Consider the following 12,558-nt stretch of genomic DNA (forward strand, 5'->3'; position numbering starts at 1 on the left):
TACTAGAAATATCTGGTTCTTTTTAATCAGCTATTGATGAAATAATAAAATAAATTTAAGTGGCACCTAATTTAACATTCAAGATAGTTCACCGAAAGATTATCTACAACACAATATGTTAAGCCTAATTGTTAAAATAACACCTCTTTTTTATTTTTTTCTCAAGAAAAGAGAAATAAAGGCATGACCAACAATTTGGGTTCATTTGGACGCTTACAGATTATTTTGTAGGCATACTGGCAGGCACAATGTTGAAAAAACAATGCACTAGATTTAAAAATAATGGTAAGATAAAACAGGAGACCAATTCATTTCAGATTTAATATCTGATATTAAAGAAAATATTCACCAAATATCACAATAGATCTTTTAATGACTATTTTTTAACATTAAGAGTATTGTATTAGCGAACACCTTATCTTTGAACATTTGTTCAATGTATTAAATAATTTATAGAGAGAAATAAGTTTTGTGTTCTGTACAAATTAAAAGACCCATGAATATATCGCCCTCCCCCCGCCAAAGCTCGAATTCGCAATGGTCTCAGCAGAAAATAAACAGTTCACAATTTAAACAGAATTCATAGCATTACAAAAGTTTACAGAACTCCTCTCTTATCATTTTTTCTAATAGCAAAGATTACATTGACAGAACTGAAAGATCAGAATGTAAAAATATTTGTGCAAAACTGCATTAATTGTTCTTACCATTTAATAGAGGTAAAACCTATGAACACACAAGGACGATAATAAAGAAAAACTACATTGAAAATCATTCTATTTTGGGTTTCAAACAACATGGATTATACTATTACTAAACATTAAAGAAAATGTGGCACCATGAGCAGCAGGAGCAACAGATGATTTCGGCAGCTGTGCCAGCCAAGGACGTTGACACTGGAATATGCCGAAGCTTACCTCCACACCAGCCATCCATCTTCAAGACTGGAAACAACTATAGGGCTTACACCTGACGGCAATGTCTTTATTCTTGAAAGTTGTAGGTCATAATGACATAGTTAAGAAAGTCCTTTCCCCCTTCTCAAGGAGTGCTTCTTGTGTCACTGGAAATCCTTAGAAGAGTTGAATCATAGACTCTCTGGACTTCCCTACACCAATCCATTTAACTGAGAGAGGAAAATAAAGTATAAGAATTGTATTAGTTCATTTATAATGTTGAATCTGGGATGAAGAGACCCCCTCTCCCCCCCACTTTTCTCATTGTCACCATTTAACTTTGCCCTAGGTGCCTTTCATTACCTTTTGTTCCATTCTGGAGCAGATTGTGCCAATTTCTAAACCATTAGAATGTGCAGGTGAGATCCAGCACAGAGTAGTTTGCTTTAATGTTTCCTGTTTTAATGCACAATATTTACAATTCCTCAATTCCTAGTCATTAGGATAAAAAATATTGGCCCAAACCAGCAGAGACCTAAAGAACCTTTGATTAAGTTCCTACTAGAAAAGATAAGCCCTTTTGATGAATGGATGATGCTAAGATGATACTGAAGTGTCACAGTACCTTTTATATCTCATAAAAGTAGAACTTTCTGGAAGAGAACACTGTGTTAACTAGCACAGCCTTAGGAATTGCCTACTGTACCAGCCTACGGGCATCTCTAATCACCTGCAGGTCCTGGGCAAATCTTATGAATTTTACAGAATCATTGTTAAATTCGCTGTTTATATTTCAAACAATGTTGACTCAGGGTGAGTTGACTGAATTTGACAAACCAGCAGGGGCAGGTAGCAATATGGAAAACAATTCATGTTTGAGATGAAAAATCAGAATAGATTATATAGAGGATACCTCCCACCCACTTCACTTTCTGTCTCTCAGCTTCCCATCAGTACAAATAAAAGGGAAAAAGCAATGTGTTAAAACAAAGACTTCACATAACTAGTCACAGCCATAACCTGGTTATCCTAATTCCCGGGCCAGCTGACATTTCTTCATTCTTTATTCTTCTCTTACATTTGTTCCAACTAGAGTTCCTATTTTCTGTACCTGTTACTTTCTAATGTTTAGTCAGGAAACTCCTCCAATTCTCAATGGTGGTTTAACCCCAAATGAAAAACCACACACTATTTTTGGTGGTAATGCAGACACAAAAGGAGGTTATTTAAGAGGGAGAAGGACACAAGAATCAATGTCATAGGGTGAAAAGCAGACTAACAGAAGACAGGGTCAAAAATGGTGAGAGGAATCTTTTGTCTTCAGGCACATGAAGGATTAAACAAAGATAATTAATTATATTTACTCTAAAGAATAAAATTGTTTTATTTCTTCCTGGGCATCTATGCAAATCACAAATGCTCTATGAATAATAATCTTTTATCCTGTTTCAAAGGTAGACAGTCAAGTCAAAAGTAGAAAAAGCAAAGACAGTTGTTCGTAAAGTGTTTCTATTTACCTGGAATCTGAAGCTCATCTTCAATAAATCGAACGTAATTTTGTGCGTTAACTGGCAGCTCTTTAAACGTCCTTGCATTTGATATGTCTGTGTTCCATCCTGGAAGAGTCTTATATTGAACTTCAACTTTATTTAAGATCTCTTGGTTTGCTGCAAGTTAAAGAGTAAGTATATTAGTTCATGCTGAACACTGCCTATTGTCCAACAACTTTTTGATATCTCATAGGTTCACAATCTCTTATTAAAATCGCTGAAGCCAGATGCGTTTTGCAATTAGAAGTTTTTCAGAGTTTAGAAAGGAAAAACAGTGCACCTGGGGTAGGGTTTTATAATCAAGCATATTTCTACAGCAACAAAGGATTATGCACTGTAAACAGATGGATTATTGGTTTCAACTTCATGATCTGTGGAATGTCTGCAGGCTCCCAGGGAGAAGGCTAGCCTTGTTCTCATCTGGGAAATCTCTTGCTTCTGTGACTGTGTGCCAAAGCTTAGGTGGAACTTCCTCCATTCGTCTCACCAAACCATTGTCCCCTAGGAGAGGCTGAAATGGGACTAACGCCAGACCCGTTCTTTTGACCAGAGGTCGTATGGTGGATGCCGAACTCTGTGCAGATTCCCCCTTCAGGACTGACACACGCATCCCCTCAGCTGTGGGAGTATTGCCTGCACCAGCTCCCTGGTCAGGATGTCCCCTGGGATGCCCTCCACCGAAGCGAGCTGCCCGTCTGGAGCAGCCCACCTCCCAATGGCTTCCTATGTGAGGATGTCAAGGACCAGGCCACTTACCTTAATTTGGGACAACTCCGAACGGTCATCCATGGGACCAGCTGAGGGCTTTTGATGTAACTACTTTGCAGTTCAACTTCTCCCTCTGCCTAAGCCTGCTTCTCTCTCTCTCTCCCAGACGTTGCTGCTCAGAGCACTTACGAACACACCACCCCCACACAAATCTCTGTATCAAGTCTGTTTCCCACGGAATGCAATGTGTGAGGAAGAAGGCTCTAAAATGGGGTCCTGGAGCTGGAGCGTGGCCAGTTGCTGGCAGGGGGCCCATCAGTGGTGGCAGGCAGAGACGGGTAATCTCTGGCATGTTGCAGTTATTAACTTTCATAGGAGGTAACTTGGGATGCCCTGCTGGGGCACAGTACAGCGCTGGCAGGACCGGAAGCATTGAGAAATAAGCACATGGGAACAATGGATCAGATGGCTCTCGATGAACGCCAGTCATGAACTGGAGAAAGACGATGAAAGATTCAGTCTTTCATCAGCTTCAGGCAAGTGTAAAGGCAGGACCTCGTGGGCAGCAGATTGTATAGAGAATCTCATCTCCTACAGCAGAGGGCAGGAAAGCTGAGGCTCAGGCTCGGGCCTCCGTCACACAGACAGAGTTCCAGAGAAAGGGGAGTTCTCCAACCCAGCAAACCTGCTGCGACAGGCCAGGGCCCTGTTTGGGGGAAAGTGCGACCCTGAGACTGGATGGGACACCGGAGCTGATGCACGGAGAAACCCTGAGTCCCTAGACTTGCTGGTGGCCTGCAGAATGGCCTACTACTTCTTGGGCTCCTCACACAACTGCACTAACAAAGCATAAAACCAGGCTAAATAAGGTCCAGATGATCAGCCAGGAATTTAATTGTCGCCTAAAACAAGAAGCAATACTCTTCAGAGGAAGATCACAGAATCTGAGTCTCTCAAATATATTCAGACATAGAAACAGTGATTCAGAATCAAGGGAAAGAATAGCCAAGAGAAACGAAACTGTAGATGGCCCAGAGGTCAGACTAATAGACAATGACTTTACACGTTTCTAAGAACTTGCAGCTATCCTCAATTCCCACTGACTGGCCATTAGCAAGTCACAAAACCTACCAGCCCACCAAGCTTCACTGAGCTAGTCAATATTCCTTCATTTGGCATATCCCCAGTCTTATAGGATGGCTAAACAAATTAACAGTTCCTACTTCCGGAAGCTGAAAACATTTCCAGAGCTTCCTGAGTAACTGAAGAAATCATTTAACTAAAGGTATGTCTGAAAAAACACATTTCCTCAAGTAGGAAGTCTCCCTACATCCATCCACTTTAGACACAGATTAAACGTTAGAGAAAATCATTTACGTGGCTTGAAGGACAAGGTGGGTTACTGTATTAAGGACCGGCCTATCCTGACAAGCAGGGCTCTTTTCTCCAACCCCACATTTCACAAGGGATGGAGGAATGCCTACATAGATTAAGAAAGGTGAGATTCAGGAACAGCATAGCTGGGCTCAGAAATAACATGTTTCTTTCTTCATTCCTATGTTTTATTTTGCTTGCAGCAATCCAGCACCCAAGTGCATAGCAACTATGAAGCAAATGCCAATAATAAGTGAATACACTTGCACTGTTCACAAGGGCATAATAACCATGTGGCTATATATCATAAATTATACAGAAAAGCTTTATGAAATTGCTCTAATATATTCACCTAAAAATATTATTTATACACAGCCTAAAAAAAATACCTGGGAAATGAGGTATAATTTCACCATCTAACTTGTAAGCAACTCCAACTTTAATTTCTGTAAACGTGTCCAAAATATCCAATTTGGTAAGTGCCAACCTAATTTTGGAAGAAAAGACAATGTTAAAACAGCAAATTCTTAAAGGCTCTAACATCTAACATGATGAGGGAGTAAAGGAAAATTCATACAAAGCTAAAAAGCTCCACCCAGCCAGTGTGGCTCAGTGGTTGAGCATCCACCCATGAACCAGAAGGTCAGGGTTTGATCTCAGACAGGGCAAATGCCCGGATTGCAGGCTCAATCCTCAGTGTGGAAGAAATATGCAAGAGGCAGCCAATCATCATCTATCTCTCTCTTCCTCTCTGAAATTAACAAAAACATATATTTTTTTAAAAAGCTAAAAACTCCAAAGCAGTTTTGAAAACTGATTAGGAATTTGTTTTAAAGCATGATACACATAAAACACAACAAGACAACATACTGATGAATTCTCCTCATAATAAAAAAAAATGACTTAATCTACTAGCAAGTTACTCTTCTAATAATGAAAAAGGATTTTCACTGATTGACCCACACCCTCTTGTTTAACTTTCTTATGATCAACACATATTTGTGGGCTGGCTGCCTGGGGTACAGAACACATTCTGTGGCCGTGGCACAGCAGAACTCTGTTCCACAGGGGTGACCATAAGATGCATGCATATTCACACGTATGCCAGCAACCCTCATCTCCTCACTCTGGGTACAGTCCCCTCCACCCTTCCGGTCAGATGTTGTCAAAGGAGACTGAGGAAAACATGTCAAGGACTCTTCGTGATACATCAACATCCCCCCAAAAATGACTGGAAAACAGAGCTTTAAGGGGAAACTTGTGGAAATTAGATAGAACACTAGGTTTGGGCAGGCAATACTATTATCTGGATGATTAAAAAGAAAAAAAGACACAGAAGGAATAACGTGCCCAAGGTCACACAGCACAATGCACAGATCTGAGGTTTAAATCCAAAAGTCAGACGTCAATCAAGCCCATGGACAACATCACTGTTGTATATATGTCCTCCGCTATGTATATATTCCACCCTTCAACTCCTTATCTATCTATCTACTCACCTACCCACCTGAACTTCCCTCTATACCAGTGATGGCGAACCTTTTGAGCTCGGCATGTCAGCATTTTGAAAAACCCTAACTTAACTCTGGTGCTGTGTCACATATAGAAATTTTTTGATATTTGTAACCATAGTAAAACAAAGACTTTATATATATATTTTTAAATATATTTTATTGATTTTTTTATAGAGAGGAAGGGAGAGAGATAGAGAGTTAGAAACATGAGAGAGAAACATTGATCAGCTGCCTCCTGCACACTCCCCACTGGGGATGTGCCTGTAACCAAGGTACATGCCCTTGACTGGAATCGAACCTGGGACCTTTCAGTCCGCAGGCCAACGCTCTATCCACTGAGCCAAACCGGTTAGAGCAAGACTTATATTTTTGATATTTATTTTATATATTTAAATGCCATTTAACAAAGAAAAATCAACCAAAAAAATGAGTTCGAGTGTCACCTCTGACACACGTGTCATAGGTTCGCCATCACTGCTCTATACTCATACGCATGCAAGAGTATTATGATTCCTTCCTTCCAACTTGGACATCTAGGAAGATCACCTGGGGTTCCTCTCCTTGCTTCCCTTCTCCTATACGTTGGTCCATTTCTAACTTGAACTAAAATTTCAGAGGTTAAAGAGAGAATTTTTTGTATTGGGGTACTGCCTCAAGTTTGCATTTCGAAAATTCAACCTGTGGTCATGAATTATCATATTATTTCCTGAAATAAATGTTTCTAAGAAAACTCACGCAGTAAATCCGTTAATCATATGAGCATATTTAAGCAAAACAAGGTCCAACCAGCCACATCTTCTTTTCCTTCCAGTAGTCACACCGAACTCTCCACCCCTTGTCTGTAATAATTCTCCAACTTCCTAGGGGACAGAAAACAGAACTTTATAATTAGGATACCAATGCTGTCGATCTAGAACAAGTCTACTTAAGGTCATATAACAACAAGTTAGAGTCTCTTTGAGATAAATATCTTCCCGAAAATAACTAAGTTGAAGATAGAATTCTATAGAGATGATGGATTTTATGTGAAGGAGACATTATTTGGAATAGATCCAATTTTGGCTTCATTTTTCACCTTATATTAAAACCAGTATTTTTTTATGATGTCATATAGATCACTTCCCAAAATTGAGGTTGATATATAAAAAGTATAAATGGTGCATATTAAAAACTAAGTTGTTATATTAAAACAAACAAGCCAATTGTCCGAAGAACTACTATAGCTTGATGATTTTCCTGAAAACCATAAGGCAAACTTGCATCTAATAAGTACTTGTTGATATCACAATACTCTTTTGAAGAGAATTAAGGTTGAAAACAAAGATCTAAGTTACACTTCCTACAACCTACTTTTCCCATCTCTGATCTATCTACTCCATAATTTACACTTTTCTGATTAAAGCCATCATGTCCTTACCTCTTACATTTTGACATTATTACAGTTATGTATTTTTTAAATTTTTCCTCTGTCATGTTTGATTCCCAGCCCTGTTTGTGTGGCCTGGGGCAAGTGACTTTAGTTCTCTGTGCCTCAGTTTCCTCCTGTGCACAGTGGGGAAGGAGCTGTTGTGAGGATCCAAAGAGCTTATAGGTATAAGACACTTACACAGTGTCACCCCCATGCAAGTGTTGGCTATGAGCAGACAATGTCCAGAGGTCACTTTCCTTACCCTTGTCTCCAAATGAGCTTTTGGTGAAAGGCAGTTGTCATTTTTAACAACTTCTTCCGCCTCCACTATCTCAATGCCCTTCATAAACCCGCCTTCCTTCAGCCTTGCAATGACAATGACCTTTAAGTACCCTCTAATAATCCCTCCTTTTTTGCTGCCACTAACGATAAATGTGTGCATACATTTTTTTATAATGTTGCTCTGATCAGTCTTGCAAATTAAGTGAAATGCATGGAAAATAAGAATTCATTAGGGGAAAAAGCGTGAATTTTTCTTTTAAAACTTTCAGATTAGATTCCCTGAGAAAGAGACTTACATTGTCTTGCTCTGTAGGAAAGGCGCCGATACCAACTCTAGTTGTGTAAGCTTTCACAACCCCATAGACTTCTCCAACATTCTGAGGGGGCATACCCAATCCAGTACAAACACCTCCAACTGTACAGTTTGAGGAGGTTACAAAAGGATAGGTTCCTAAAAATAGAAACAAATATTAAATATACACACATAGATACAAATTATTTTAAAACAGAATTACTATGACGATTCTGCACTGGATTATACTCTAGGTCTTTGACAGACTTGAATCTAATTGTAACCACCCTCCCCAAGCCTCAATGGTTTGTTCCTGATTCCTTCTGTCTGTGATGAGATAAAAGCATAGGTGGTCAGAGCTATGCCTGCAGCGTGTACACTGGAGTGGCTCCGTGATGCATGCGGTTGCTCAGCTCTGTAGGGTAGGTACTCACCTAATGGACTGCTAAATAATGTAATGCCAAAACCCTGGTGTTAATCTCCCATGCAGACTTATAATCGATGTACTTGAACACTCTCCTGTTAGTTTAAAACAAATTTATTTTACTCCCTTTATTAAATAGGGTACAGCAGCAACCTGCAGTGACAACAGTATGCTAAAAACTGCATGGTATTTTAGCATTTTCCTACCTTTTGATGTCTATTCCAGGAATAATCCCAGAGATGACAAGAATAAGCTAAGAGTGGTGTACCCCCACCCAAGATCCTCTTCATACTTAAAAATTATTCACTATGCTAATCAGACAGTCTGTTTTCTTTCCAGATTGGCTAGGCATATATATTAGGGTATCAAAAATGCCAATCTAATGTCCGGCTGGCATGGCTAAGTGGTTGAGTGTTGACCTATAAACCAGGAGATCATGGTTCGATTCCTGGTGAGGTCATATGCCCGGGTTTCGGGCTCAACCTGGTGTGCAGGTGTGCAGGAAGGAGGCAGCCAATCAATGATTCTCTCTCATCATTGATATCTTTCTCTTTCTCTCTTCCTCTCTGAAAATACATATCCACTACATAGAAATGCACTTTCTTTAACTGGTTTACTTGGAGTCAAAAGCCAATGAAAGGTCAGTAAGAGCTGAGAACAATCAGACTTATCCTGAGTGATCATGTTTAGAAGGAAAGGCCAACAAACTAATGGAGCAATAGTTTAAAGATTTTAAGTGTTAACTTTTTGAATATAGAGAAAATGTTCTAAATCCACTCAGAACCCCATACTCGGAGTTAATTAAGCAGACTTCATAGACTTTAGAATTTAATAACAATGTATATTAGTCCCCAATATTGTTTTTAAATCCTGAATTAAAGACAGAGACCCTTCCAAAACATTCACCTGGTCATCTCACAGTCCTACGGAAGTGAGGTCTGGAATTGAACCATGAACCAAATAATAAAATCACCGTTTACAGAATTTCAAACCTACTGACCCAATTAATTTGATTTTTCTAATAAATAACAAAACAATCTATGTATTGTATTTTCCACAATAATCCTTAAAAAAAAAAAGATGAGTATAAGATGACAAACTTCCACTACTCCTGAATATGTATACAAGCTAACAGCCTTGTTTAAAACCCCTTCATGCTAACATGAATTATTTATATCTTAAGCACTTTAGGGCTCCGTCTAGCTCCCCCTAAGTCTTATCTCACTTACCAAAATCGATATCTAGAAGTGCTGCATTTGCACCTTCTACCAAGATTTTCTTCGGTGGTCCATGCAGGGCCTCATACAGAAAATACACTCCGTCTCTCACCATTGGTTTAATTCTTTCCATATAACCCTATACACAAAGACAAAAAACAATTTCAATGTATGCTAATAAGTTTACAATATAACCAATAGGAGTAAAAATTCCTGGACTTGACGACAGTGGAAACTGACAAATGCCAAGTAGAAAGGGGCAGGTGAGGGTGCCCACCCTACTGCAGCACTGGGGTTACCAATGGTCTCCCATGCTGATTCCAAGAACCAGGAAAGAGATACCAGCTCAACAACAGCAGAGATGCAGTGACATTCAAAGGTTAACCTCACTGCCAATAAGGTGACAGCCTTGCACGTAGCCAAGTACCCGCACTTCATAAACCAGCTTTCAAGAAAATGAACAGAACCGAGTGTATTACATTACAATTGTATATTCTGTGAAATATTTAATAATTTATGAGCCATGTAACCCTGAGTTTTAAAACCTGCATCTCAGAATGTGATTCTCAAAATGTGGTGAGGGCCACCAGTGACATGCCAAGCATGCAAACATCAATAACTGATTGCCAATGTTCTTCTTCCATTCGATTCCATTACAGGAAAATACCTCAGTGGCATTACTAGTAGACAACATCCAGTACTATTTTACACGTGAGCATTGTAAAACTTTCTCAAAACATATTGAAGTTAATAATACTGCTTAATTTTAAAATTCCATTAAAAATATAGTATAAACAAGAGTTGCCCCACTGCCTAAACCTAGTTTCAATGATGTTTAAATATTTCGCCAGACTAGTATGGAGATTCCAACTTCCATTCATGAATTCACCAAAGTGTGCTCTACCCACTGATGAAACCATGGTCCCCTCTTGGCTCTAGTCTCCAATCTCACGCTTATTCCTATTTTAGTTCTTTTTTTGTGCCTAAAATGACCAACCCATCATCACATCCTTTGTTCCTTAAAGACCCAGTTCAACATCTATTACCTATTAAGAACCTTCTTACCCAATTCTGTTCATTATTATTCATCTATTTTTCATTCACATGGAACGTGTATAAAATAGAATTGAAAAGCCATATCCACACTTTAGTACATGAATATTTCCAAGTTGCTAATATACATTTAAAACAATTGCTGCATGGCAGAATGAAAAGAAAATGGCAATCTATTCTAAGCAACCACCAATACTCTGAAAAACAATTCAGATTGTCCTTGGAGGTCTTATATTTTTTAGGACTTTAGTAAGGGGAGAAGACCTAAGGTCTGCAACCGTTTTAGAATGGCACATGAGGTTGGCAAGCTTCTATTCAGTTCTGAAATGGATATTTATACTTACTTATAGAAGAGAAGGAATAACAATCAGATACACGGGAAGCAACTTGAAATCCACCAAAAATTGTGGAGGAATGGAGAGGGGAGCGGATAGGAGACTTGACTACTGGCTAATTCAGGCACCATGGACAACTAATAGCTGCCAACTGGGCCTAATCTTCGGCCAATGACCATATTTGTCTCTGAAGAGATTGTCCTGTCCGTATCACTTCTAACTGAGCTGGTTAGCTTTCAGAGCTGTCGCACTTGTCCCTTTGTTCATTAGCCTCCACACTGCTATGCGTGATTTTATATAATATAAATCTACTCTCTATTCAGCACAAAATTACTCAGTAGTTTTGCATTCTCTCCAGAATAAAAGCTTATCTCCCATGTACGTCCTCGGCCAGAGCCACATAAGGCCAATATAAGACCCACGAGCTGGTCCCTACTTGTCTAACTTTATTTTCAGGTCATTTACTCCTGTTCCCTGGCCCCCACTCACTATTTCGTTTCGTGTCAGATGAGGTTATTCAAACACACCATTCCTTTTAGGCAGGCATGCTCGTAGATTTAAAGAGGGCAAACACTTTGCTTTCCCAGTTCTTATCTATAATACTTCACACATACCTGTGTGGCACTTATCATACCATAAACTATTTTATATATAACTTCTAAGTCTCCATATCGTCTTCGTCCTTATACTTCCAGTTCCTAACACAAAGCCTGAATGAAAGCTCGAGATGCCAATTTGGCAAACAAGTTTTTAAAAGGACATTAAAAAGGTCAGAAAGCATTACCTTGAGTTTTTGTAATTCACCTTCGATGTCTATTTCCAAAGTGGGGTATATAGATTTGTACTGGTTTGCTAGAACTTTGAACCTGAGAAATACAGAAAAATCAAGACATCAGCTCTCTTTCAAATATTCTGAGTAATATCATTTTATTAAAATGGTTTCTGTCAATGAGTGATCTAACAAATTAACCCCCGAAATGAAGTTACATTCTGAAAAATAAAGTCTAATAAAGAGATTAGTCATATGAATAAGTGACACACTCAAAATATTTTTTACTCAAGTTTAGGTATATGTAGGGGGAAAATAACTGAAATCTGTAACTATAAGACTTATATCTGAATTATAATACTGTGCATAAAACAAAAGGGATAGCCAGTCAGTGTGGATGAGTGGTTGAGCATTGACCTATGAACCAGGAGGTCAAGGATCAATTCCTGGTCAGGGCACATGCCCAGGTTGTAGGTTCAATCCCCAGTGGGGGGCATGCAGGAGGCAGCCAATCAATGTTTCTCTCTCATCACTGATGTTTCTATCTTTCTCTCCCTCTCTGAAATCAATAAAAATATATTTTAAAAGTAAATAAATAAATAAAATAAAACAAAAGGGAGGGTCTACATCAGTGATGGCGAACCTATGGCACACGTGTCAGAGGTGACACGCGAACTCATTTTTTTGGTTGATTTTTCTTTGTTAAATGGCATTTAAATATATAAAATAAATATCA

At 38.9% G+C, this 12,558-nt stretch overlaps 1 protein-coding gene across 1 annotated transcript in view; it reads right to left on the minus strand.

The window, feature by feature from the left end:
* The window catches only part of ADSS2 (adenylosuccinate synthase 2), a 33,621-nt gene continuing 21,063 nt past the window's right edge, over window positions 1-12,558 (minus strand). Inside the window, exons 7-13 of the mRNA XM_081114615.1 lie at window positions 11,838-11,919; window positions 9,678-9,804; window positions 8,029-8,183; window positions 6,778-6,902; window positions 4,918-5,015; window positions 2,414-2,563; window positions 1-1,126 (exon numbers count right to left, since the gene is read on the minus strand). Coding sequence (XP_080970741.1) covers window positions 1,074-1,126; window positions 2,414-2,563; window positions 4,918-5,015; window positions 6,778-6,902; window positions 8,029-8,183; window positions 9,678-9,804; window positions 11,838-11,919 — 790 coding nt within the window. The 3' untranslated portion in view covers window positions 1-1,073. The remainder of the gene's footprint in view (window positions 1,127-2,413; window positions 2,564-4,917; window positions 5,016-6,777; window positions 6,903-8,028; window positions 8,184-9,677; window positions 9,805-11,837; window positions 11,920-12,558) is intronic.

This window comes from Myotis nattereri, assembly GCF_964212035.1.
Source record: "Myotis nattereri genome assembly, chromosome: 20".
NCBI lineage: Eukaryota > Metazoa > Chordata > Mammalia > Chiroptera > Vespertilionidae > Myotis > Myotis nattereri.